At 51.0% G+C, this 24,425-nt stretch overlaps 1 protein-coding gene across 1 annotated transcript in view; it reads left to right on the forward strand.

Annotated features, from left to right (window-relative positions):
• GRK5 (G protein-coupled receptor kinase 5) overlaps nucleotides 1-24,425 on the forward strand; it is a 212,580-nt gene that overhangs the window by 91,348 nt on the left and 96,807 nt on the right. Inside the window, exon 2 of the mRNA XM_047073520.1 lies at nucleotides 6,537-6,632. Within this exon, the coding sequence (XP_046929476.1) occupies nucleotides 6,537-6,632 (96 nt within the window). The remainder of the gene's footprint in view (nucleotides 1-6,536; nucleotides 6,633-24,425) is intronic.

A 24,425-nucleotide genomic window follows, 5' to 3' on the forward strand; every position in this document is an offset into this window, starting at 1 on the left:
TTTCCTCAGAACCGTGGGCTGGCAGACTTCAGCCCATGTCCCCCAGCACCTTGGCCTCTTCCCCTTCCTGTCTGGCCCCCTGGTCCCTGTTGCTGCCATCCCCCCGTGGGCTGCTCCCCACCGCCCCCCCCCCCCCCGCCTGCCAGGCCACCCCCATGGTCTCTGCTCTTTGAAGCCTGGAATGAACTGGATGTCCCTGAGGGCAGAGACCATGTCCAGTTCACTGATTGTTTCCGGCACATGAAAGATAAACTATGAGCAGCAGTGGGTCAGATGGTAAAGCAAATAAAACCCAAAGCTGCTCAAGACAGGAAATGGCTGGGAGTTCATTCACTGATCCCATTAATTCCTCTCCCTGAGCCTCTGGCTTCTCATCTGTGAAATGGGGCTAATGCCACCTTAGTGAACACCAAACATACAGAACCCAGTTCAGTGCTAACCTCAGACTGCTGGGGGTAGGGTGGGGTGGACATTGTCATTTATTCCGGCAAACATTCATTTACCCAGTCAGTCATCCTAACTTAATGAAAGCTGGTGATTAACCAGGCATTGTGTTAGGTGCCCCACCCCCCGGAGGGACACTGAATAGGTCTGGGCCAAACTGGGAGTAGGCTGTAGGCCTGGCAAGTTGGGGGGCGGGGAGTCTTCCTCTCAAGGGCAGCCCTGGAAGGGACAACTGGCTGGGGCTTGAAGAAAGAGCGGGCTTCAGTAGGTGGAGGGGTCAGGAACTTCTCCTGTGGGGTCATGGGGGAGAGGATGATGCATGCAGAGATCACAGGGGCAACGCTTGCATCTGCTTGGCAAATACTGTTTGCATATCCACAGTGGGCCAAGGAGGGAGCAACAGAGAGCAGAGAAACCAAGGTCTCTGCCACCATGGTCTTCCTTCAAACAGGGAGACTAAGGATTGGCAAGTAAATCACTAAATAGGAAGATGTCAGGTACTGGTAAGAGCTGGGGCTGGTCCTGGAAATCTGGTAGTAACTTCACACATACAGGTTGGACCCGTCAGTGAAAATGTGCTTAATGTGTTGGGAGAACAAGTGAATCTGTTGGGACAGATAAGTGAATCTGTCAGCTGATGAGTGTGTGCAAGAGAGACAGGCTGCCCAACTGACCAGGGCCTCCCAAACACAGTTTAATGGCAGTGGTGAAGGCAGAGAACGGGCCCCACTTCAGCTACTGAGGTCAGAGAAGGCCCTCCTGGATGGCCATACGGTGCACAGGAAGTCTTGAAGCCGAATGCCTGCGTTAAGACTTGAAGCATGGATGAAAGTCATTTACACAGGTAGGCAGGAGATGTTACTGCCAGAAGGAACAGTGAGTGCAAAGGTCCTGAGAGCAATGGCAGGGAGAGAAATAAAGCTTGGAAAGACTGTGACCACATGGTGAAGGGCTTTGAAACTGGTCAAGGAGAACGGATGAGCAGTGGTTGATGGGCAGGCCTGGGAACTGGCCATCCCAGCTGCTGGGGCCTGGCTGGGCCCTGAGTAGTGGAGAGGTGGTGGCCTTAGCTCCCTGTAGGCCTGACATCCTCCCAAGCAGGGAGGTGGGCCTGGGGCAGCTGGGGTCACAGGGCCAGGACACGCAAGGAACTTCTGCAGCAGGGTGTTGGGCCTCACCACCTCAGGGTCCTGAGAGACAGTCAGGTCTGACTGAAACAATAGAGTATTGACACTTCAGTCATCAAATATGTCATCTAATAACCCAGCAGCACACGTAAGAGCTAACTATTTGTCTGGAAGTGGCGACCTCTTTGAGTTATGGAGGGGCAGGGTTTGTGTCCAAGGAACTGGAGGCCAGGTGAGTTCAGGATCCCAGTGGCCATTTAGGGGGACACCCCTAATGGCCAGAGCGTCCCTGGATTAGTTTCCTTTCGCCGCTGTAACAAATACCACAAACCCAATGGATTAAAAGAACACAAATTAATGAGTTACATTTCAGGAGGTCAGAAGTCTGACATGGGTCTTACTGGGTTAAAACTAGGGTGTGGGCAGGGCTCCGTTCTTTCTGGAGGCTCCCAGGGAGAATCTGTTTTCTTGCCTTTTGTGGTTTCTAGAGGCCACCCGCCTTCTCGTGGCCCCTTCCGTCTTCAAAGCCGGCAGTGGCTTTTCTGGTCTTCCTCACACAGCATGGCTCTAAACTGACTCTTCTTCCCCATCTTCCACATGTAAGGACTCTAACCATTACACTGGGTCCACCGAGACCACCTGAGATAATGTTCCCGCTGTTATCCTTAATTCCATCTGTAATATTCGTTCCCCTTTGTGATATAAGCTAACATGTTCAGGTGACACTTTGGGGAGCATTATTCTGCCTGCCACAGTCCCTGCCCTGTTCTGGGGGCTCCTACTCCTTAGGAGGAAAGGAGCCCCACATGGGCCGGAAAGTCTGCCCCCTTGGCCCGGGACAGCTCCCTGGGTGGTACCCTCTCCCTTCCTAACTCCAGCTTCAGCGACATGTTGCCCCAAACATGTCTCCCCCAAACCCTGCCCTTCTGAGTGCTGGTCCAAATGCTTGTTAAATAAAGCAGTGTGTCTCCACCTCAGCACTATTGACGTTTTGGGGCAGATCGCTCCGTTGTGGGGGGTTGCCTCACGCATTGTACAGTGCTCAACCACGTTCTTGGCCTCTGCCTACCTGATGCCAGTAGCACCCCCGCCCCAGCTGTGACGACCAAAAATATCTCTAGACATTGCCGGTTGTCCCCCAGAGGACAAAGTTGTCCCCCCGTGTCGAGCCACTGAAATAAAGACTTTGATGTCTGTCTTCCTTGCTAGGTTGGAAGCCCCAAGATGGTGACACCCTGTGTCTCTTGTCCCAGCTCCTTCTAGTAGATGCTCAACATATATTGGCTGAGTGAAGGAATGAGTCTGGGTTAATGTTCCTAATGGTTCAATTAATCCGTAAGAACTATGCACGCGCGCGCACACACACACACACACACACACACACACACACACACACACATGTATATGCATGTAAAATAGGCTCCTGGTTTCCATACACTGGCCACCTGAGAATCACCTGGCGGGGGGTAGGGGGATGGGCCTTTCCAGAAGTCACATCCCTGGGTTCTGATCACAGAGAGTTGGGAGACAGCCTGATGCAGTATAGCCTGGTGATCTGTACTGTCCAGAAGGCTTCATCAGTTCTGCAGAAAAGTGGAACTACAATATGACCCAGTGATTCCACTCCTGAACATATACCCAAAAGAATTAAAAGCAGGGACTCAGATATCCATAGCAGCACCGATCACAAAAGCCAAGTGGTGGGAACAACCCAAGTGTCCATCAGTAGATGAATGGTTGGTGGCGCCTGGGTGGCTCAGTCGGTTAAGCGTCTGACTTCAGCTCAGGTTGTGATCTCACAGTTTGTGGGTTTGAGCCCCATGTCAGGCTCTGTCCTGACAGCTCGGAGCCTGGAGTGTGCTTCGGATTCCGTGTCTCCTCTCTCTGCTCCTCCCCCACTCACGCTCTGTCTCTCTCTGTCTCTCAAAAATGTATGAATGTTAAAAAAATGGATGGAATGGATAAACCAAATGTGGTACCTACACACAATGGAATGTTATTTGGTCTTAAAAACTGAATGAAATCTGACACACGCCGCAACATGAACGAATCTTGTGTACATTACACTAAGTGCAATGAGCCAGTCACAAGTGGACATACTGTGTGATTTCACTGGAGGGATGAAATTCACAGAGACAGAAAGTAGAATGGTGTCTGCCAGGGGCTGGGGGGAGGAGGGAGCTAGTGTTTAATAGGTCCCGAGTTCCAGTCTGGGGTGATGAAAGAGTTCTGGAGGTGGATGGTGGTGATGGCTGCATAACAGTGTGAATGTATCCGTGCCATTGGACCGTATACCTGATCATGGGTAAGATGGCACATTTCATGTTGTGTATACTTTATCGTACACACACAAATGTGCTTTCTTCCAGCCAGATCTGGGAGCGAGTAGTGCAAGAATAGGAAAGGACAAGGACTTAGTTCTTGTTCTAATGGCCCCTTTTGACCTCCCAGCCTGGTGGGGGCTGAGACGGGAGCATCTGACTTTGCTGATGTCTCCAGAGGGCGGCCCTTTTCTAGGGGATGCACATTTTAATCCCTACAGAGGCCAAGCAGGCCACACGGCCTGTCCACGGGAGCAGCTGTTCCCTAGCTCCAACCCATTCTTGCCATGTGGGATGCTTCATTATGGAGAGAAATCTGAAATCTGGATTTGCATGTGAAGTCTCCTCGTGGTTTGAAATCTTGACAACTGGTTCAGTGAACAGCAAACAAACAAGCCACGTGTGGGTCAAGCAGAACAAGTCTGCAGGTGTCTGGGGTGACGTCTTTTCTCAGAGCTTGCAAGCTTGGGCCCCGGCTAGAGAGATCCCCTTTCCTGCTCCTCTTACTCGATGCTGCATCACTTCTGTGGTCTGACCCCAGCAATTTTTTTTTTTATCCCTGAGAATTTCCCTGGCTTTCAATGTACCCCAAAGGGAGGTTTACAGACAGAAGGGTGAGGGTGAGTGCCTGGGGTCCAGAGTCTACTCAAGCTGGGGCCTTGGCTCTGCTATTAATAAGCCAGTAAAGAAAGCCACTTGCTTCTTTCTTCCCCATGCCTCAGTTTCCTTATTTGTCAGGGGGGAACAGTAATAGTCCTGCCTTGTAGATTTAGAGTAAGGACTGCAGAGAGTCCAGGGAAGGGTCTCGGGGAAGGACTCTGCAGTGTGCGCACATGTGTGTTGACCCTGGTTAGAGGAAAGAGCAAGTGTGGAGTCAGATGGGCCATCAGCCGGCGAGTTGCTCAACCTTGGATATTTGTTTCTTCATCTGTGACGTGGCTCACAGTGATCTCTTCCTCAACGAGACATTCTGAGGATTACACAAGATAATGTTCAAATGGTGCCTGGCCACAGCAAATGCCCAATGTACACTTGTTCTGTCCTGTAGAGTCTGAGGCCTTTGCTCTCTGCAGAGGCTTGAGAGGAAAAGAAGACAGGACAAGCAGAGAGCAGAGAAAGGACACCCCCACCCCCGTCAGCTCCCTCTCCTATTTCCCAGCCCCCAGGGTGGGGGTCCTGGTCCCAGCCTCAGAAGCCAACCCACTTGCTAATGGGGAACCCGGCCTTAGCTTTCCAGGGCAGCAGGGTTGACAGTTGGGGATCCCCACTCCTTGAGACCAGCTCCCTGCCAGCCCTGGGGCACACACTGGGCCTGGGTGGGCACAAGCTAAGCCCTTCTGTATCCCTTGGTTTGCTGGTTGGAGAGGGGGGCCCAGGCACACTCTGGAAGGGTTAAAGGTTGGAGGTGCTGCACACCCAACCCAGAGCAAGGAGCAGGCCCAGGGTGCCGAGGCCCTACCCCAGATCCTGTGTTTCTAACTGGGCTCTAAAGTCCACAGGTGTTGGGGTATTGACTACATGGAGGAGGGTGAGAGGCCCTCAATATCCTAAAATACTGAGGGACCTAAAGAGCTATGTGATCTTTAGTGATGTGGTATCTAAGGCCACTCTGGAGGTGGGTGGTGGGTAATGGCATCTCAGTCCCTGGAAGGTCCTGGCCACTAGACACAGAGGGGCCTCCAGGTCTGAGGCTCAAATGCCGGTGGGCTCAGGAACACAGGCCAGAGTTGGTGCCTCCCCTTGCTGTTTGTACACCTGAGCGTTCGGACATCTGTCCACTGTCCCTTGGATAAGACTAGTGTGGTTGGTGGGAATGCCCTGAGTGTGTACCTTACTCAGCTCCACGTGTTTATTGCATGTTCATTACGTGTGCATGATGTTCATTGTGTGTGCAGATTCATTGCACGTGTGCTCATCATGCGTACACGTCCATCACATGTATCCCTAGCATGTGCGTGTTCGTCGCACATGCACACAGAGGAGGATGCGAGGCAGGATGGGGCCCTTCAGGAGTCCTTCCAGCCTTGAGTATACATCCTCTGAGACCCTGGGGTTTGTGGGGGAGGGAGAAGAAGGGGGTACACAAGACAAGTGGAAATTGAAGTCCTTGTTCCCAACATCTGGCCTCCAGTTGGGGAACGGGACTCTCCACAGGAAACAAGAGGACAAAAGGAGGCAGTGAGGCGGCTGCAGTCCACTCACTTGTGGATCCATTCCGCAAGGACTTCCCAAGCCCGAAGGCAATATTAAGTCCAGCCGGCCTGGCCCCTGCTGTGGGAAGGTTGGGGTCTAGTCTGACGCCAGAGACTGGGCACCCAGGGGGCCTGAAGAGCAGGGGAAGATGTGGAGAAAGAACAGGGCAACTGGTGTGGGTTCAGGCACGGATGACTGGAGGGGCTCGTCTGCTCCTGCTGCTTGAGGAGCCCGGCCCAACTGTGTGGGGAGAACACACAGGCTTGATGCTGGCCAGGAGGGAGTGTGTGTGCCTGGGGGGTTTGGGGTGTGCCACTGACTTGACCTTGAGCCCCCTGGCTGTCTCCCGGCCCCTGGAGCTGGTGGACAGGCTCGCTGGGATGGGAAACAGGCTCTGGAGCCTTCCACAAGACCAACATGAGCCCGACATCTTTTCCCCCCATTTCTGCAGGGGGTGGAGGAAAGCGCAAGGGGAAAAGCAAGAAGTGGAAGGAAATCCTGAAGTTTCCTCACATCAGCCAGTGTGAAGACCTCCGAAGGACCATAGGTAAGCTGCCCTGCCTGGAGGGGGCATGGGAAGGGGCTGGGAGGGGAGCAAGGAGCCCACTACAACCAAACCATTTGGACAGTGAGTCAAATACGAAACAATTAGTGTAGCAAAGTGATTCCAGATAGGAGCTCCAGGCTGACATCCTTGCTAATTGACGTAAAGATGGAACTAACACTCATTGACTCTTTGGTGTGTGCTGGGCAGGATTATCTCCCAATTACCCTTGGAGGCAAGTACTGTTTTGTTTTGTTTTTTACGTTTATGTATTTATTTTGAGAGGGGGGATAGTGGGGAGAGAGAGAGAGAGAAAGGGAGAGAGAATTCCAAGCAGGCTCCGTACTGTCAGCTTGGAGCCCAACACTGGGCTCAATCCCATGAACCATGAGATCGTGACATGAGCAAAATCAAGTCGGACACCCAACCAACTAAGGTACCCAGGCGCCCTGCAAGTACTGTTTTTTTTTTTTTTTTTTACTCCATCTCTTGGGTGGGAAAACTAAGGTTCTGCAACCAGCCCAAAGTTGCACAGCTTGTAGGAGGGTGGTGGAGGTGGGCCAGGCCTGGCACTGAGCGCCCACATATAGCTTTCCACCCTTCTTTCCTGGAGACTGTGGGCTCTGCCCTCAGCAAGCAAAGCTTTGGGAATTGAGGGTGAGGCGAATGTCTAGGCTCCCTGTCCTCTTGCTGAGGATGTTGATGTGCTCACTGAGGGGCCGCCCTGTTCAGTGGTAACAGCCCAGAACTCTTTATCCGGCACCCACACAGCAAAGCACCTCGAACAGCAGAGGGACCTTGTTTCTTAAGGGGCTGGCACAGCCAAGCTCACCAAATGAGGACACAGGGCTCCCACGGAGGAGGTGGGCATGGTGGGGCTCCTCCTTACTGGTGGGGGCCCTGGCCCTTCTCCCCTGTGTGCCCCATGTACACCAGCCCCTACTGCGTGAAGGCTTCTTATCTGCTCCTGTCTGTCGGAGCGCTTGTGGACGTGCTAACCACTGTTTATTAGACCGAGATCCATTGAATGCTGGATAGAGGATGGCCCTGTCACCCAGAACTCTGTGGGCCTTGCTGCTCTTGGGACTTCTGTCCAGGGCTGTGGGTGAACTGCCCAGTGCCTGCTATGAAATGTGAGGCCACTCAAAACCACTTAGCTTTTCCGAATGGCTTTTCCATGTGGCCTGGCCTCCACCAGTTCCCCAGGCTAGGCGGGACTTACATGGCCCCCCAGGGCTGCTCAGTCCTGGCCGCTTAGCCCACCCTCCAGATTCTTCTGTCTTGCTGTCACAGCAGATGACAACTGCTTGTTCTGTGTGCCCTGCATGCCCACCGTGGAGGGAGGAGCTCGCTTAATTAGTGTTTATGAAATGAAAGGAAGCCACCTGTACCCGATGAAGACAGATGTGAGCAGGTGAAGAAGGTGGGGTGCTAATGCATGGGAAGTGTCCTCAAGATCTACCTCAGATCAGACCCCCACGGTGTTCTTAGGGTGAGTGGAGCTGGCCTCTAAGGGATCAGGGTCTCTGGGTCCAGACAGACTTGGGTTCAAATCTCACCCTCTCTACTGGCCCCCTGACGAGTCACTTAATCTGACTGAGCCTCTGTTTCCTCGGGTGAAAGAAATGATCATGAACCCACTCAGGTGAGACCATGTGTAAAGGGCTTCACTGGAGCTATCCTCAGGAGCCCAGGACATCTCCCTTAGCACTTCAGCTTTCTTTCTGGGAGGCCCAGCAGCCATCACTCTGCTAGGTCCTTCCTGTGCTGGGGGTGCCACATTCACCCTTGATGTTCACCCTTTGGGGCACATGGGGCAGGGTGGGAGAGAAGATGGGCACATCTCCTGGGGCTGGGAGAGTTTTGCCAGTTAAACTCCAAGTGGCTTTCAGAGAGAAGACAGGAAGAGCTTATCTGGAGTTGGCCCATTATTTCCTGGGGCCATTTTGTTCTTCATGCTAATTTATGCTTGGAGAGAATAGGGCTAGGGGTGGAGACCTCAGTTGCCATGGTTGTCATACCCCCTTGGGGAGACAAGCCCTCTCCTGTCCAGGGTGAGCAAGTTCACCGGAGACCAGAATGTCTTTCCTGGGTGCTGAGCCCAGTTTTCCTCAGTGGGCCCAAGGAGGGGCTCCCACTCATGCTTACAGCCAAAGGACTGATGCAAGAGACCTTTCTGGGGTGTTGATTTAGAGGAGAGAGCTTGAATAGGAGGTAAGAACCCCTGCCCTCAAAGTGGAGAGCTGTGCAGAGAGGCGGGGTCATTGTGTGAGAGCCAGGCTTATTTGGGAGGGGCCTTACCTGCAAAGCTTGTTCTTGGGAAGCCATTTGCTTCTCTGCTTTTGGGTAGACTGCCCACAGGTGGTGGTACCAGGAATGCCCTGTGGGGCACAGTCAGGCCCCAAGACCACTTCCTCAGAGAATTTATTTGTTTATTTATTTATTTATTTATTTATTTAAAAATAATTTATTGTCAAGTTAGCTAACATACAGTGTATACAGGGTAGTCTTGGCTTCAGGAGTAGATTCCCATGATTCATCACTTACATACACCACCCAGTGCTCATCCTAACAAGTGCCCTCCTCAATGCCCATCTCCCATTTTCCCCGCCCCCCCCAACCCCCTGCCCCCATCAACCCTCAGTTTGTTCTCTGTATTTAAGAGTCTCTCATGGTTTGCCTCCCTCTCTGTTTGCCACTTATTTTTCCTTCCCTTCCCCTATGGTCTTCTGTTAAGTTTCTCAAATTCCACCTATGAGTGAAAACATATGATATCTGTCTTTTTCTGACTTATTTCACTCAGCATAATACCCTCCAGTTCCATCTATGTTGTTGCAAATGGCAAGAGTTCATTCTTTTTCATCACTGAGTAGTATTCCATTGTATATATATGCCGTATCTTCTTTATCCATTCATCAGTTGATGGACATTTGGGCTCTTTCCATACTTTGGCTATCGTTGAAAGTGCTGGTATAAACACTTGGAAGCATGTGCCCCTTCGAATCAGCACTCCTGTATCCCTTGGATAAATTCCTAGTAGTGCTATTGCTGGGTCATAAGGTAGTTTTATTTTTAATTTTTTGAGGAACCTCCACAGTGTTTTCCAGAGCAGCTGTACCAGTTTGCGTTCCCACCAACAGTACAAGAGGGTTCCCGTTTCTCCACATCCTCGCCAATATCTGTTGTTTCCTGAGTCGTTCATTTTAGCCACTCTAAAGTGTGAGGTGGTATTCTCATTGTGGTTTTGATTTGTATTTCCCTGATGAGGAGTGATGTTGAACGTCTTTTCATGTGTCGGTTGACCATCTGGATGTCTTCTTCGGAAAAGTGTCTGTTCATGTCTTCCTCAGAGAATTTAAATTACCCCCCTGGCCAGGGTCTTTCAGAGCGCACTGTTCTCTTCTGTGGGGGTACCCTGCCTCAGCTGTGGTTTGCTGTCTGCTCACCCCAAGTGGGAAAGGCTCTTTGGGAAGGATCTTTTAAATTCTCTACTGTGTACCTGGTGCCTGGAGGCTCACAGCAGACAGCTGGGTGGCTGAATGAGCAAAGGAAAGGATGAAGGGGCATAACAACCAACTTATACAGTGTTTCCAATAAATGGAAGAGCATTGAAAGCCATGTAAAGGGCATTCCTGCCATGCAGGTTAAAGAAACCTGAGTATTCTCTATATTTGAGTCATGTGTTGCTTAAAAATATAAAACATATAAGTATGAAATACAGGACTTCTGGTTCCAGACACGATAGAAGAGATGTATTGTCCCTGGCCCTCCCACCAAGGACAGGCCAAAGCTCTGGACATTACGTACGAAACAAATATAGGAAAATTCTGAAAAGTGGAGACAAGAAGGCAGACTGGCTGGGGGCCCGGGAATGTGAAGAATGACCTGACAGTGAGCTCCTGGGTTCTCTTTTCTGCCTTCCTTATTCCCAGGCACCGGGTGCTGGAGACACTCACAGCCCAGAAATGCCAATGGGTGTAGACAAAAAAAATCAACCTCCTCCCCTTCCAAAGAAACCCCAGCGTGTTCTTTTCTAGTCAGAAACCTGGGAAAGGGACTCTGAGCTGAATGGGCAGCGGTTGGTGTAGCTGGCTGCTAGAGCTGTCTCTCTTCTGCTGGTCCTCATCAGCAACATGGGTGCCTCAGTTTCCTTTTCTACTCACTAAATCTGGTTCCAAAGACCCGGTGCACGCCTCCTCTCCACTCCTCTCGGATGCTGTTCTGATCCTTCGAGGTGAGCCAGTCCTGCCCTTGCCAGCCCCCTCCCCCATACCCCACACTGCATCCCTGCCCCCCATGAGCTTCCTAGCACCGCCCCAGAGACATCACAAATGTCCCTCACCTTCCAGTTGGCCAGACCTCAGTCTCACCTCTGGTCTGGGGGATCTGGGAGCATGGGATTCAGTTCTCAGATTTTCTGAGGACCCCACCCGCGGGCCCCCTCCCCATCTGTCCCTGTATGTCCATAAACAGGCCTCCTGGCAGGGTCCACCCCCTGGGGAGGGTGAGAGAAACGTGCGTGCTGGCGTGTGCAAATGGATTCTTCTGTTCTCCTGGAGGGCATTGAAAAGACTCAGTGTGTGAGAGAGCAGTGTGAAGGGAGGCCCGGGGAAAACAGGAAGGCCGCCATAAAGCTGCCGCTCGGGGCAGTGGGTCCCTGTGCTCGGGCCTTCCCGAGCGTTCACCGTCCATCAGCCTGGTGTTGGCCCAGCCTCTGCTGGGGTCCTGCTGGAAGGCTTTCTAAAGTACAAATCTCGTTTCTGTTCTGGACCAATATTCAAACCAAACAGTGGCAAAGGCCGCATTTATTTTTCTTGTGGACACGCGTGCTCACTTCCTGAAGCTCTTTGGGAGGATGCCCTGGGGTGGGCTTTGGGCCAAGTGACAGGGCTCCTCTGTGTCAAGAGGGCAGCATGAGGTGGTGTGGTGGGTGGGTGGGAGAGGCTTGGGAAGAGCCCTCGAGGCCCCAGGGGCACTGCCCCCTCCAGATTGCCCAGGACAGAGGTCGGAGTAGGCCATGCCCTCACTTGCCTTTGGCACCACCTTGTACGAGCACAATCTTCTCCCACAGCCAGGGTGACTTTGCAACCCGGAGGCTGCAGCCCATGAAACCTGTGGAAAGCACGTCAGCAGTTCTCCGTCCCTCCTGGAGTAGAAATCGAACTCCTTGTGAGCACTTTGGTCGTCGGGTGAAGCCTAGGGACCCCTTCTCAGAATAATGCTTTTCCTTATATAAAACAAAATATGTAGGGTTACAAAGGAAACCAGTTCTTTTCAGATTCAGTTGTGAGATACTTTAAAAATTTATGATGTTCAAATATATGTGCTCCTTTGTTAACACTTTAGATAGTAGTGTCCAACTGGCTGGTCTAACAGCTGTAACTCTGCGTTTGTGATGAGCAGAAGTGATGTTTCCAGATGCTGCCACAGTGGTGTTATGAATGCATCTGCAGTATCTTGTTGTTGACGAATGCTTGGCACCACTAACGTCACTGTCGGTTGTTGTTGGCATTCGTGACTAAAGGAAGTGCTCATTTTCAGGTAAATGCTGGTGAAAAGGGAGATGACATTTTTCTCCCTCCAAGTCCACGAACCCTCTCAATCTTACCCACGGACCTCTTGTCAACGCCCTTCCCAGCCTGCCCTGCATGGGCAGACCCTCACCTTCGTCTCGGGTCACCCCCTCCTGCCCCATTCACGAGCCGCACGGGTTACCTTTCTGTTCTCCAATTACGCCAGGTATGTTTCCAGCCTGGAGCCTTTGCACCTGCCGTTCCCTCCACCTGGAATGTTCTTCCTACGTTTTGCCAGGTAGTTGTTAGGTCTCAGCTCAGATAGAAGCCTTCCCAACCAGCTTCTCCCTCTACTTGCTGCCTCTCACATGGTGCAAAAAAATTTTTTATGTTTATGTTTGTTTGTTTATTGAGAGAGAGAGAGTAGGGGAGGGGCAGAGAGAGTGAGGACAAAGAATCCAAAGTGGGCTCTGTGCTGACAGCAGACAGCCCAATGAGGGGCTAGAACTCACAAACCATGAGATCATGACCTGAGCCAAAGTCAGATGCCTAACCCACTGAGCCACCCAGGCACCCCTCACAATTTCTTAATGTTCTTTGCCCATAACTGCATCTGAAATCATCTTTTGTTCAGTTGTTGATTTGTGTATTCTCTGTCTCCCCAACTGGACTGGATGTTCCACAACAGTAGTGACTGTGTCTTGTCTGGTTCACCACTAGAACAGTGCCCGGCACATAGTAGGGCCTCACCAAATATTGGGTGAATCAAGGAGTGAGTGAGGTGTGCAGTGTTGGAAGTTGGGGCTCTTTTAAAAATCATGTGACCTGTTCTTGCTGTACCCAAATTTCATTTTAGCCAGTCTCCTCCACTTAAAGTACTAGAAGCTTGGACTTGGGAAGCATCTAGTCTATGGCACCCTTTCCCCAACCCTTGCTGTGTGCATGAAGAAGCTTCATACACTTACAAGATGGGGCCATGGTCTCACATCTGCTAGATGGGGGAGTCCAGCCAGGCCCCTATTCCTTGAGGCTGCAGTTTGACCAATTCTCCCAGGGATGTGAGGTTTTCATAGAGTGCCCGACTCAAGGAACTGAAAGTGTCTTCTCCAACCACACATTTTGGACCTAAGTATACAGGCTCCAAGAGTAGAAGTGACCTGCCAGGAGGGTCCAGGCCCCAGGCCCTGAGCTACAGCTTTCCACTCCCCAACATCAGATTGACTCATAAACATCTTGGGCATCAGGCCACTGGCGGTATTCAAAGCAGAGTTGGTCTTTTTCTATCTTTTATTTCATAAGAATGGATTGTGTGTTCATTTGCTTATTCAAAAAGTACTTATTGAGCAACTTATTATTTTTTAAGTGTTTGTTTATTTTGAGAGGGGGGAGGGGCAGAGAGAGAGGGAGAGAGGGAGAATCCCAAGCAGACTCCGTGCTGTCTGCATGGAGCCAGATGCGGGGCTTGATCCCACAAACCATGAGGTCATGACTTGAGCTGAAAATCAAGAGGCGGGTGCTTACCCAACTGAGGCACCCAGGCACCCTATTGAGCACTTATTGTGCACCACCCACTGGGGAGGTAGACCTGGTTCTTGCCATCTTGGAACTCATTCACAGTTTTGCCCAGGAGACTGGGAAATAAGGAGGTGATAACAAATCAAGAGAGTTGCGTGATGGAGATACCAGATGCTGAGCTAGAGAACAATACTGAGGTCTCCACCCATGAGGAACATTCTTGGAGGACGTGGCCTCACTCTGAGCCTCCCAGGGCATCTCTTTGTGTGAGATCTCTGAAGGTATGGACCATGTCATTTCTATCATGGAGGTCTCCATGGCTGGCACAGTGAATGGATAGATGGGTGGGTGGGCGGATGGATAAAGTGGCGGAATGGACATTGCCTCCCTACCCAGCCTGAAACCAGACCTGTGATTGTCAGCAATGAGTATTAAGACAGAGATTCCTTGCCACACGTATCTGTTTCCAGTGTGAGCCCGGACGTGAGTAACTGATTTCAGACAGCCCTGGTGGAGGGTGGGCAGACCGCAAGAGAGGGAAGCGGTTCTCTAATGTCTGTTCAAAGCACCATCGAATAATGACATTATTAGTTAATAAACTAATTGTTCCCATAAGACAATTAGAGAACCCAAATCAAAGACGTTCTCAGAATGCCCAAAACTGAGAAGGTTGGACGTCATCATGAAGATAAAAGATTGTTGAGGTCTGTAAATATTCCTCAGTGACGCAGAAAGTTCTGGTGGGCAAAAGTGTGGCATTTTTATTTATTTAGTTCAGGCTCATTGCGTACTTTATTCTTTCATTAAAAAAAAAAAAGCATGAGGGGCTTGAGTGAAAGAGTTGATTATTCCTCTGTTTGGCAGTATTTCTGGAGGAACTGTCCAAAAGCCATATAATAAATCAAGTCCCCCTCCCCACCCCCTGGCGGGACTGACGTTCACGAGGAGGCCATTCACAGAAAGTAACTGCCGTGATGCCCTGTGCACTCACAGATGGATGGGGGACATTTCGTTTGCCTTGTGGGAGAGCTTCTTGCCAAAGCCTTAACTCTCCAGGAGCAGAAGCTCTAGATTATCGAGGATGCCTAGAAGAAAATATAGATTCTTAACTTAAAAAACAAAACAAAACAACCCCAAACACTGTAATAGCGTGAAAATTGCCTTGGACTGCCTAGTGCTTGATTATTCACCCAACAATGCTCATGCTCTTTACACAAGAAGTCAGCCTACAACTATTTGTGGAGCCCCTGATGTGTGCCAGGCATTGTTGAGGCCCAAGAGCTGTAGCACTGGCCACAGAAGCAGTGCAGTCCTGTGGAGGGACCTCCAGCATTGGCACTATGGTCAATGGTGCCCCCAGCCATGTGACATTAAGCAACTTGCTTAATTTCTCTGGGCTGCAGTTTCACTGCCTGTAAAATAGAAACACTGATGCCACAGCAGGAGAACTGTTATTAGGGCCAGCAGAGTGCCCGGCACATGCCTTCATTGTCATTGTCCTTGTCATCCTCATCCTCATCATCATGGTGCTAGTGGTGGGAGGGCAAAGGCGAGGACCCTTTGGGAGGGCTTTAGAGAGGCTGAATTGGCTACAAATGATGAATGGGGCTCTTTTTGTGCTGATATCACATGGGTCCAGTCCCCAGGGACACCTGCCTTGGGGTCATCGGTGAATCCTACCTTTCCTTGAGCCCCCACCTCCAGACCCCTTCTCCTGGAGGTTCACCCTGATTCCTGTAGTCCTCAGCCTTCTTTCCTTCCCTTTGCCCCACCGTACACCTTGGGAAGCCCATAGTGTCACACACTCTGCCCTGACCCCTAGCCTGGTAGATCTCTTTGAAAGGACGTGTGGATGTTCTGAAAGGTGGCACCCCATAGTCCTAACAGTGGTTGCCCCAGGGGAGGCATGGAAGTCAGAGGGGACATCAGCTTTATCTATAAGGTGACTTTTTTAAAAAAGGAGAATGCATTGGCATGTTATTTGGGTACTTAAAAGTTGAATGAGGGGCTCCTGGGTGGCTCAGTCAGTTAAGCATCCAATTCTTGATTGTGGCTCAAGTCACGATCTCATGGTTTGTGGGATCGAGCCCCACATTGGACTCTGTGCTGACAGTGCAGAGCCTGCTTGGGATTCTCTCCCTCCCTCTCTTTCTGCCCCTCTCCCGCTCATGCTCTCTCTCTCTTTCTCTGTCTCAAAAAACAAACAACCAAAGTTGAGTGAGTAAAGACTGAATCCCCCACCTGATTCCACGGCGGGACAGAATCTTATTTCCTTGTTGACTTCGTGTCCCCTAATGAGTCTGTGGGCTCCGAGAGGATGGTCAGAGCCTCATCCCCTTTGATCTGCAGGACCGTGGCTGAGGGGCGCCTGCTCCATTCCGCTTGGATGCTGGCAGGCAGGAACCATCCTGTAGCCTTCAGCAGGTGGGGTTGTAGGGCCTCTGTCTGGTGAGGGAAGCCCAGGCCCCCATCAGCCCAGTATGACCCTGGACACTATCCCTAGAGACTGGGCTGCTCAGCTCTGCTTTCTGACCATCAGTGGCCCCTTAATCCAGCCCCCAGTGGTCTGCCCGCACACTGTTGGTGCTCACTGAGTGTTCTCTTTCTTCCTCTTCCTGCGTGGAATGGGACGCCTTGGGCCCTCCCCCAGGGATGCAACAGGGACTGGTCCTTACTGCGAACAGCCTCCCCTTCTGTGCACCCTTCCTCAGGGGCCATTGGCTCCCCCTCCCCGCCCCAGCATCGTGAGGCACGCTTCAGGGTCTGGAAAGGAATCCGGGCTCCTGGGACAGGTCCCACCCCACCTGAGGGCCTGCGTGACCCAGTCCCCGTCCGTCCTCCTGGCACGTGAGCTCTTGATTTCATCGTCAGGGAGACCAAGTCTTTCTGCGGACGTCATTCCCGTCCTTGGGGCGATAAGGGCGCGTCACGTCTGTCATTCTGCCACTTACCATGCTCTGATAAGGCACAGCATCTGCTCGTCCTTGGAGGGCAAGATAAATTTAGATGTGGTGGATTTAGAACATCAGGTGACCTGTTTGCAGCTGTAGCTCTCAGGAGGGACAGGGCAGCCTGGCTTATCTGCCCGGTTTTCCGGGTATTAGCCTCACCTCTCCATCAAGACCAACAGCCTCTTGAAGGCAAAGGGGTTGGGTTCCCGGTGTCCAGAGCAAGCTTGGGTGCATGTGAGATGCTCAGTGATCCTAGCTGGTGGGTTTCGAGTTTGGAGGTTCTTAGAATAGGGTATTGACCAAGATTTTACAGATGATCTGGAATTGTTTTCAAAGGCTGCTCTGCAGGGAGGGGGTATGGTCCAGAGCAGGCTTCTAACTGATCAGGGTTTCTTTTTACCTTTTATGTTTGTACCTCTTTGTAAGATTTTATTCCCAAGGTTAAAACCATGTTTAAAACCCACTGCTGTAGGCCAGGTCTCCCATTTTCCATGTAGATAAACCGAGTCCCAGGGAAAGAAGTGACTTGCCATGTTCTCCCCGTGACTTGACTCCATGGTAGGCTTTCCTTTGCTGTCTTGGTTTACTTTCGCTGCCATAACAAAGCGTCACAGACTGGGTGGTTTAAACAACAGATTTACTGTCTCACAGTTCTGGAGGCTGGAAGTTTGGGATCAAGCCTTTCCCCTAGCTTCTGGTGGTTCCTGGCAATCTTTGGCTTTGCTCTGTTTGTAGAAGCATCACTGATCTCTGCCTTCACCCTCACCTGTCCTTTTCTGTATGTGTGTTTGTGTGTTCACATTTCCCCTTTTTATAAGGACTCTGGTCATACTGGATTAGGGTCTACCCTAATGATCTCATTTTAACTCTATTACCTCTGTAAAGACCCTATTTCCAAATAAGGTCACATTCTGGAGTACTAGAAGTTAGGACTCTAATCTGTCTTTTCTAGGGTATTCTAACACCCACATTCTTACCTGGTCTTTGGAAGTCAAGTTCAAGGGGCCAGAAGCTCCCAGTTCCCACCAGGTCTGAGCATAGGCCCCCCACTCCCTGCTGACCCTGGCTCAGGGTTAACTCTGGCAGGCCCAGGCTGACTGCTTCCCCACAGGCCACAGGACCATCTAGAGAGGATTAACAGCCTTCTGAACCATGCTGCACGCTACGTTTTTATTCCGTCTTTATCATTGTTGTCTTTGTTCAAGTCATTGTAATTGGTAAATTACTTTGCTTAAACACATACAGAAAATTGTAAGGAAAGGTCACCCATAACTTTAGCACTCAGCTAGTCATAGTCAACACTTTTCATGTAATTCCTTCTAGCATTTTCCCCCATGCACATACTTACCTTTTCTTTCTTACTTTTTTCTTAATATAATTTCAAAAATATTTCTCATGTCATGAACATTCTCCATACATGTGATTTATGTTTTTCCATTTGATGCATATTTATTGAGTGTCAGGCACTGGGGATACATCAGTGAAGAAAACACAGAAATTTCTATTCTCATGGGCTGCCCTTCTCCAGGGGAGTGGGCATACAAATGGGCAATGGGGAACTGGCCTAATGCCTTCTACCTAGCATTGGTCCAGGTCTGCAGTCTGTCCTTACCTGTGGCTTATTTATTTTTTGTGGGCGTATTCTTCCTTTAAACTATCTTCAAAATAAGCCCTTGCCCATAAGTATAGCATAAACTTGATTTTTGAAGGCTTCATATTGATTATACATACACATATATACATATACATATCTATATATACATACATATATATGTATATATATACATATATATACATATATACGTATATATACATATATACACATATGTATATATACATACATATATACATACATACATATACATACATATACATACACATATATATACATATACATATATATATACACATATATATGTGTGTGTACACACACACACACACACACACACACACTGAGAACTATTTGTTTCTCTTTTCCAGTGGTTTTTACCATTACAGTTAGTATTCAGATTAACACCTTTGTACCTCATTGTGGCATTTTGATCTCTGGCTCAGAGGCCAGAAAGCCCATACTGTCTTTTTGAAGGCCAGACACATTAGCTAAACTCAAGCAGTGAGTGTAGTGGCCTCTCCACCTCCTTTGCTTCCTCTGGAATGTTCCATTTCCAGCCTGTGCTTGCATCTGCAGACGCCATTAACCTGAACCGTGTCTCTCTGACAGACAAAGCAACCCAGGTTTGGTGAGCGCCCTGGGCCCTGCTTGCCAGCCCCAAGTCACGGCAGTCGCAGGCATGAGAAGGGCTTTTCTGTCTGTTTTAAGGCTCGTCGCCGAAAGTGGGAAAAACAAGCTAGTTTATGCAGCAACGGGGACCTCAACCCAGCACAAGAGGCCAGCTGACCCGCAGCAGCCTGAGCATGACAGCGTTCTGCCCCATAAAGAGACACTAGGACAACACTTTTAATGGTCTCTGCCCAGACTCTATTTACGAATTTATTTCCCGGGCTCCGTCTGCCTAGCAGCCCCTTGGCAACATCTCTCGTGGCATCTGCCTCAGCGCATTAAACACCCCTTGTTCCGAGTACCTCAGAGCTAGCACCCAAGAGAGTGAGAAGAAAAAATGTGGGTGGAAGGAGATTTGGGGCCAATATAAACGTTTAAATTAAAAAAAAAATCACCAAAGAACAACAACAAAAAGTTTATCCCCTAAAGAGCGCCTGTGGGCACGGGTTCCTGACTCCCTTCGCAGCTAGTGTCAGAAAGGAAAATGCAAACTCAAGAAACATTCTGAGTGCTGGTGTTTGTTTTTTTCTGTTTCATGGTTGTGCTGTCCTTGTATCATCTTTAAAAATTATTTTTAGAATTATCTTTTAGTTCGTTGTCTTTTTACAAAAATAAAATCCATCCATTGATGACATTTCCAAAATATAATCTAAAGAGAGGAAAATTTAAATGGCCAGTGAGATACCCAACTACGAACATTTTGGTCTGTGGCCCCGTCATAGTTCTGCTAATGGCAAGAGAATTGTATCCTCTGTCATTTGTTTCCCTGCCCAGAAATCAGATACTGTTTTATTTTGTTTTGTTTTGTTTATTTTATTTTTTAAATGTTCATTTTTGAGAGAGACAGAGAAAGAGAGCGCAAGTGGGGCAGAGCAGAGAGAGAGAGGACAGAGGATCTGAAGCAGGCTCCGTGCTGACAGCAGTAAGCCCGATGTGGGGCTTGAACTCATGAACTGCAAGGTCATGACCTGCGCCAAAGTCCGATGCTCAACCAACTGAGCCACCCAGGTGTCCCCAGATATCGTTTTAAATGGAAACATATGGCTGTAGAGTCCCTGCTAGACTGGGAGCGAGAAGACTGAGACTCTCATGCCTCCCCCTTGATTCCATGGCCTTGGGAAAGTCCCTTAACCTCGATTTGCTCATCTTTGAAATGGGGACCCAGCAGTCCTTACCTTAGTGGATGATCAGGTGGCCACAGGAGTTCCTGGTAGGAAATGCTTTGTAAAGTGCTCCGCAGTTTGTTGCTGGCTGTTTTCAGTGTGGGCGTGTGATCCTTGGTTAGGACAAGCGGCTGACGTAATTTTCCTGTAGCCCTGATGAACTGCGCGCGACCCTTTCTTCTAAAGCTGCCTCTGTGTTTGATCTTGGTGCAAATCACCACCCTAACCCATGCTGCCCAGAGACCCGGGGGCCTCCCTCTCCCTCTGCCCTGCCTACCCTCCCCTGCCCAGCACACATGGCCAATCCAAGTCCTCCCCTGCCCAGCACACATGGCCAATCCAAGTCCGGGCCCCTCTGCATCCCAGTATCTCTGGAGTCGGGCCTCTCTCCCCACCCCCACTGTTTCCCTCACCCTGGCCACCTCCCTCTCCTGCCTCAACTCCTTTGTCTCCCCCTACCCTGACTCCATCCAGCCTTACCTGTGTCCAGCCACGCTCCACACAGCAGCCAGGAAGCTCTTTCTAAAATGTCCATCTCGGGGCACCTGGGTGGCGCAGTCGGTTAAGCGTCCGACTTCAGCCAGGTCACGATCTCGCGGTCCGTGAGTTCGAGCCCCGCGTCGGGCTCTGGGCTGATGGCTCAGAGCCTGGAGCCTGTTTCCGATTCTGTGTCTCCCTCTCTCTCTGCCCCTCCCCTGTTCATGCTCCGTCTCTCTCTGTCCCAAAAATAAATAAACGTTGAAAAAAAAATTAAAAAAAAATAAAATAAAATAAAATGTCCATCTCATCATGCCACCACCTGCTACGATAGGCCAAGGGTCTTATCAGAGCTGACCAGGCCCTGCCTCACCTGTCCTCGCTTGCCACTCCAACTCTGCACCCCCCACCCTGCCCCCCACTCAGCCGCTCCTTCACATTTCCTCTCTTCTCCATGCCTTCACCAGACACACTTCCCTAATTCTGCCTGGGAATCGACTCAACCCTGGGCCTCTCTACCTTGCAGGTCACTTCCCCCTGGAAGCCTTCACTGGTGACCCCACCAGGCCTGGGTTTTGTGCTTATCCTTGCCACAGTCTGATGACTGACCTCCGTCCTCCACTTGACCACAGGGCTCCGTGAGGGTGGAGCCTGGATCTGCCTGGTGCTGTTGCCCAGCCCTCAACACAGGTGTTTCCTCTTCACCAGGCTCTTTTGGAATCTTGATTTTCTTTCTTTCTTGTGTTATTTTTTAAAAAATGTTTATGTGCTTTTGAGAGAGACAGAGACAGAGCATGAGTGGGAGCAGGGGGTGGGGCACAGAGAGAGAGGGAGGCACAGAATCCGAAGCAGGGTCCAGGCTCTGAGTGGTCAGCACAGAGCCCCACATGGGGCCCGAACTCATGAGCCGTGAGATCACTACCTGAGTCAACGTCGGATGCTCAACTGACTGAGCCACCCAGGCGCCCTTTGATTTTCTTTTTTTGCTCAGATATTTTTGTTCTCCCCTGGGGATGGAAAACAAAAAAAATCTTAGTCTTCCCAAATCCTGGAATGATTGCTGATGGGTCTTTTTTTTCTGAGTCCTTTTTTTTTTTTTTTAATTTTTTTTTCAACGTTTTTATTTATTTTTGGGACAGAGAGAGACAGAGCATGAACGGGGGAGGGGCAGAGAGAGAGGGAGACACAGAATCGGAAACAGGCTCCAGGCTCCGAGCCATCCGCCCAGAGCCCGAAGCGGGGCTCGAACTCACGGACCGCGAGATCGTGACCTGGCTGAAGTCGGATGCTTAACCGACCGCGCCACCCAGGCGCCCCTCTCTGAGTCCTTTTAAAAGACCCTGCTTTTCTCTCCCCTTCTGGGCCCCGGCTGGCCTGAGGGGGGAGGCATAGGAGAGTTGAGAGAGGGGTGCATGCTTCCAGCTGTCATGTTGGCCCCTTCTGGCTGTCAGAGCCTGATTGGCCAGGCAGAGGTGGACACAAAAATGGATGCTGCTCCGGGACTTTGGCTGAGCCCAGCTTGGAGCAGAGTAGAGCACAGAGAATGGCTTTGCCCAGAGACTCCAACATCAGGCTTCGGTGTCGGCCTGGGAGCGCCCAGCCGTTGTTGGCACCGGGCTTATGTCTCAGGGACAAAGCTCCTGAAGGGCTAATCCAGCTCAGTCAAGTCTGGGGGGAGACAACAGTGAGGGGCATGAGCTCTGGTGTCAGAGGGACCTGGGTTTGGCGAGGCTCGATTCTTTACTGACTGTGACTTTGGACAAGTGATTTGCCTTCTCTAATCCTCAGTCTCCCTACCTGCAAAATGGGAATAGGAGGGTTGCAAGGAGCAAATGAAGAAATGCACCGGGAGGGCTCTGCAGAGGGTCTGGAACGCAGCAGGCACGCAGACACCGAAGCTGCCCTGTCACTGCTATCCACCGCCATCATGTCGGCAACAGTCCTGCTCGGTTCGAAGCTTTGTTTCCTGGTTCCCCTGTGGGTGGTGGTTGCCAGGTCCTGCTGGGCTTAAGTTTATCTGTTCATTCATTCGTTCGTTCATTCTGTTATGCCCTTGCTCTGTGCCAGGGATCTGGGGAGCTGCCAGGTGGTGGAGAGCTGCTTTCGGGAGTGGCTCCTGGCATCACGGGCTGGGCCACCTTTATTGCCTTTATGTAACCTGAATATCACCCCTTTCCCCTTAGCCTACTTCCATCCCTCAAAGCTCTGTTTACTAACTCTCTGCAGACCTTAGAGGTTCAGGACGGTACCCCACCCCCTGAACGAAGGCCACCTTACCCATCCCTCCGCATCCGGGCAGGAGGGGCCTCAATCAACTCAGACACATGGGGTGATAGCCAGTTCCAGCCATGAACCCCCGTTCAGCTTTTACTCTGGGCAGGGCCCTGCCGAGGGTCCCGAGGGGGGAGGTGAGGAGGTGTCCCTAGTTGGGAAGACAGGGCAGGAAGCACACACGTGATGCTGGTTAACAGCTGTGTGGAAGTGGGCAGCTGTCAGATGTTGGTCTTCAGTACCAAGTGCATGGAGGTGGGCCGGGACGGGAAACAGACATCTCTGCAGGATGGGAAGGTGGTAGAAAAGGAAGACTTTTGGAGTCAGCAGGCGCAGCATCGTACAGCCGGCAAGCATTCCCTTTCCTAGGCACTTACTGCGGCCAAGAATTGGGCTATTTGCTTTACAGACACACACTCATTGAATCGTTATGAAACCCCATGGGCCAGGCGCCATTTCCCCCACCCTCTATTTTATGAATAAAGACGCAGAGACTCAGAGAGATTTGTAAACTGCTCAGAGTTACAGAGATTTGGAAGAAGCAGAGCCCAGATTCAAACCTGGGCCTGAGTCAAGCCTATGCTGGCCGTGGATCCCCACCATGTTGGCCACGCTTTCCCCATGACAGTAGGGCACCATGGGGCACCTTTGGGGAGTGATGTATGCACTGCTTCGACGGGCTTAGTGCAGACAAGTCATGAGGGAAAAGGTCCAAGGGAGGCTGCGTCAGGCCCGAGACACCATCTGTGCCTCTGGCCTGAAAGGTTAGGTCTTTGTCCTACAGGTAGTAGGGAGCCACTGAATGTTCCTGTGAGAGCCCCTGCAGCAGTCCGCAGGGTGAGAACAGAGAACGAAGGGGAGCCATGGACAGAGCAAGCAGGGCTTTCAGAGTGATATGAGATCCATTCACTTCTCCAGATATTTATCATTAACTTACTGTGCGCCAGGGAGAAATGAGACAGCGCTTCTCAAGTGGCCAGCCAGGACCTGAAATGTACCATAAATGGCCTCCATTCCTGGGGACGCTCTTCCATAGCTCAGGTAACACCATGGGAGGCAGGAGCCGCTGGGGCTTTGGTCCCTGTGGTGTCAGGCTGGGAGCAGGTTTCTCTGTGACGCTGGGTCACAGGATGCCTTTCACACCACCCATGAGGTCTCTGCTTTGGCAGCTGTTTCTGCTGTCCACCTGTCTCTTCCTCCCTCTTCTCAGAGGTGGTTCCTCGCTCCCCTGCTGTCGGTTCCCCCCGCCACCCCCCCCTCCACAGGGCCTTTCGGGAGGCAGCAGATGGGCATGAATGTGACACTGGCTGTCTCTGAGAAACCACCTCGGGGGCCACCAGGTGGGGCTTGCAGGGCACGTGCTAACCGGGGGTCAGGATGTGGGTATGGGTGCAGAGGGGGCTGGCCACCCCGACAGCCTCCTGGCTGCCTCCTTGGGCCAGCCGGCCATGAGTCATATTCTGTTAGGGCTTTTGCTCCCCTCCGTTCCCATCTGACTTTAACATGGAAGGAATAGTTCTCAGCCACGCTTACCTGCTGCTGGGTTAACTTCTCACCCATTCCCACCCTGCACCCTTCCTAGATTTCCATGTCCCACAGTGGCTTTACCAGCCTCACCAGGTAGA

The sequence above is a fragment of the Lynx rufus genome, unplaced genomic scaffold (assembly GCF_022079265.1).
Source record: "Lynx rufus isolate CCGP_SWC_20201006 ecotype Redwood Valley unplaced genomic scaffold, mLynRuf1.p SCAF_11, whole genome shotgun sequence".
NCBI classification, from domain to species: Eukaryota; Metazoa; Chordata; class Mammalia; order Carnivora; family Felidae; genus Lynx; species Lynx rufus.